This window comes from Helobdella robusta, assembly GCF_000326865.2.
Source record: "Helobdella robusta unplaced genomic scaffold HELROscaffold_234, whole genome shotgun sequence".
Taxonomy (NCBI): Eukaryota; Metazoa; Annelida; class Clitellata; order Rhynchobdellida; family Glossiphoniidae; genus Helobdella; species Helobdella robusta.
This window is the reverse complement of record NW_008704237.1, coordinates 2,330-6,296: the sequence shown is the minus strand read 5'-3', so window position 1 is coordinate 6,296 and position 3,967 is coordinate 2,330. Positions and strand designations below refer to the sequence as shown.

General features: G+C 29.5%; 1 protein-coding gene across 1 annotated transcript in view; it reads left to right on the top strand.

The window, feature by feature from the left end:
• The window catches only part of HELRODRAFT_184235 (hypothetical protein), a gene marked incomplete at both ends in the record, with an annotated part of 4,036 nt that extends 492 nt beyond the window's left edge, over positions 1 to 3,544 (top strand). The window contains 3 exons of the mRNA XM_009019161.1: positions 319 to 475; positions 771 to 945; positions 3,421 to 3,544. Coding sequence (XP_009017409.1) covers positions 319 to 475; positions 771 to 945; positions 3,421 to 3,544 — 456 coding nt within the window. The remainder of the gene's footprint in view (positions 1 to 318; positions 476 to 770; positions 946 to 3,420) is intronic.
• Between the last annotated feature and the right edge of the window lie 423 nt (positions 3,545 to 3,967).

Below are 3,967 nucleotides of genomic sequence, written 5' to 3'. Positions count from 1 at the left end.
ATGAGCAGAAAAAAGAAGGATTTATGGGTATGAACGCAAGAAGAATAGNTTTAGGGATCATGTTAAAGTCCTAGATTACAAAGCCATTAATAAAGAAATAAAAAAATTGGTAAGAAAATGTATAAGGGATTTTGAACAAAATTTAGCAACAGATGCAAAAAAACATCCTAAAAAAATATATGCCTATATGAATGGAAAAATAGTTTTTCGAGATTCCATAAAAGCTACGAAAAATTTTGATGGTTCTGTAGTAACAAATGGACGGATATGCAATTTCAAATATTTGGAACAATTATTTCAGCTCTTTCTTTACAATAGAAGATAAAAATAATTTTCCTACTTCTCTACCAAAAACAAATGCTAGACCCATCTTATGGTCTTATCATTAATAAGACTAAGTTAAGAAATCTAAATGTAAATAAAGCTATTGGAGTAGATGATGTACATGCTAGAATTCTCAAAGAGTGCTCAGAAAGTCTAGCAAAATCACTGAAAATATTATTTGATAAATCATACTAAAACGGTCAAGTACCAGAATTTTGGCTATTTGCTAACGTTACACCCTTATATAATATAAGAAAGGTAATAAATTAGATCTATCACACTATAGAACGGTTTCTCTAACATTTGTAGTTTGCAAAATAGTGGAGAATATAACAAGAAATACACTAATGAAACATCTAAATGAAAATAAATTAATTATCAAAGAACAACATGGTTTTGTAAATAATAAAAGCTGTTGCACTAAGAAACATTTGATATAATAACAGAAGCAAATGAACATAATATACCTGTCGACATAGCATTTTTTGATTTTGCTAAAGCTTTTGATTCTGTACCACATGAACGATTATGTATAAAATTAGAAAATCTTGGTGTTAAAGATGAATTGTTAGGTTGGTGCAAAGCATTTTCAAATAAAAGAAAGCAGAGTGGTAATGGGGGGTATGTGTCAAGCTGGATAGATGTCCTGAGTGGGGTTCCTCAAGGGTCGGTACTTGGAGCATTACTATTTGTGGTCTACACCAATGACCTTACTATGAACGTCAGAAATAATTGTAAATTATATGTTGATGACACAAAGATTATTAAACTAATAGAAGATGATAAAATTAATACAAATTTACAGAATGATTTGTATGAAATGTTTAATTGGTCAGACGAGTGGCAGGTGAAATTTAATACTGAAAAATGTAAAATAATGCATATTGGTAGGAATAATCCTAGATTTGATTATTATGTGTATAATGATAGGAAAGGAAAAGTAAAATTAAATAAAACTGAACTTGAAAAAGACTTGGGTATTTATGTGTCAAATGATCTTAAATGGAAAGAACATGTCTATTATGCAGTTAAGAAAACCAACAGAAAACTAAGCATGATTAGAAAAGTTTTTCAGTTTTTAGAGGAAAAATCACTAAAACTGCTTTATACATCTCTGGTAAGACCGCACCTGGAGTATGCGGCTACAGTCTGGAATCCATGTCTAACAGGGGGCATAAAAAAGTTAGAGCAAGTTCAGAAAAGAGCAACCAGAATATGTAAACTAAAAAACTTACCATACCATGACAGATTAAATATGATTGGTTTATCAACGTTAGAAAAAAGAAAAACCAGAGGTAATCTAATTCAGTTTTACAAATTTGTAAGTGGCACAGATGCAATAAACTGGCATAATGAACCGATATTCGTGTTTGACCCAAGAACAAGAGGACATAATAAAAGATTACGAATGGAAAATGTTAAAAAAACTGCTGAAAAAAGTTTTTTACAAATCGTATGGTCAACAATTGGAAAAACTTATCTCAGGAAGCAATTGATGTGAAAGATTTGAATATTTTTAAAAACCGTATAGATTAAATTATTAGATGAATAATTTAAAGCTGTTACAGTCACGTAACTACTGTAACCTGACTCTATGCACACACTTGCATCACAGCATATTGTTATTATTATGTTATTATTATTATTATTATTAAAATGCGAAGCAAATAAAATGTAGTAAATAAAAATAAAATGAGTAAATAAAAATTAGTATGCATATTAAATTTTTTTTGAAAATGAATAATTTTCTTTACAATATAACCAAATGGACAGGTTTCATAACAAAGTAGAAAGTGTCCACATAACTTCCCTAACGGTGGAGTTTTTGAACAACCTAGTAACTCTAAAGGGTTATTTGATTCTGTTTTCAAATTATTTATTAATTCGTTTAACAAATTAATTCAAGATATTTCATTAATATTTCAAAATTTCCATAATCACCTCAAAAATATTATCAAACATTACCTGAATTAACGATCGTGGCACACAATATAATGAAAAAGTATAAAATCATATTGAAAAATTGTTTTTCAAATAACATCTTTTTTGTTGTTTATATTTTGATGTTATGACAAAGAATTGAAATGCCACAAAACGTTTGTTTATTATTCTTATTCAGTTTAGAGTTCACGAAAGTATTTTTTTACCCAAAATAATAATAGCCATAGCGTTTAGCCATTACAAAATTTTTTTTACTAAAGTGTCTGTTATTAATAAAATGATAGTAGATTTGTAATCAACAAATTATGGATTTTTCATAGATTTTAGATTCGTAAAGTCAGAGTCCGGAATTAAAAACAAAAATTTGTACCGGATTTATTGACGCTATCTTTGTCGCATACGATAATCCTGAACAAGTTAACCAGCTACTTGCATCCATGAACTGATCAAAATTGAATTTCACCATCAAGCACGAAAGTGAAATTTTATTGTCATTTCTGGATATTTTGATAACGCCTGATGAACAAAGATTCGTTACTGCCGTATACGTCAAAGCATCAAGTAAAGGTATTTATTTAATGGGTTAAGTGAATGTACGGAACAATTCAAAATAAAATCAATAAAATGAACCGTGCATTCACGCATTCATCCTCAACTGAAGATCGCAATAAAGAACTGAAAAGAATTACTAATCTACTCGTAAGCAATGGTTACAAAACATCGTCCATTGAGAGCACCATTCAACAAAGACTATAGTTTGGAAATATCAAAAAACAATGCCAACGACCTAATTTTATATATCAGAAATCATATGGAAACGGCACATAAAATAGACAAAGTCGTCCTCAAACAAATCAAGAAAGAATGTGGCACCAATCAATGATACTAATAAAAATAAAACTCACTCCTAAAGATGACTCTGTTTTGAATAGGAATCATTTAATATATGAAGTTAAATATATATATTATATATTATATATATATTATATAGATATATTTTATATATATATTATTGATAAAAATCACAGCATGTTCGGCGTTGGTTAACTTTTAATTTAACTTTTAACAACCGTTAGAAACTCGAAAAGTTAAATTGGAAGTTAACTAACGCCGAGAATGTTATGATTTTTTCATCAATAATTACATTTTTGGCAGTCTTAAACCAATAAGAAGAAGAAGATTGTGTTCTGAATTAGCAAAAAGAGGTCGTAAAAATAAGAATTTTAAAAATCCCCACCACACTGAAACGAGATACCCCACTGTCAAAATCAATAAATGAATAAATTTATTAAATAATAATTGAATAAATAAATTAATTAATTAATCGTTAGTACACGGGAATTCCAACTTGTGAATCTCGTTTGAAACGCCTTAACATTGGGCATACGACCCCTCAGAAGAGCTTATAGTTTTTGATACATACGATTCACAGTTAGCATATTTGCTATCTGTTTATGTAAATCATTTTATAATTTTTTTTGTGCCTTATCCATTTCAGGACATTGGCGACTATTGACTTTTAATACTTTGTAGTAGTTGTCGATGGAGACGACTAAGTTGTTGCATGTCGGCCGGTGAGATGACTCAGTGGTTCAAATGCGCGCTGAGTCAAACATCTCAATGGCTATCATATACTCAGCGTATATGGTGCGGTTGACAGCAAGCAATGGCAATATACCAGTTTAAAATTTGTGAAATCCGA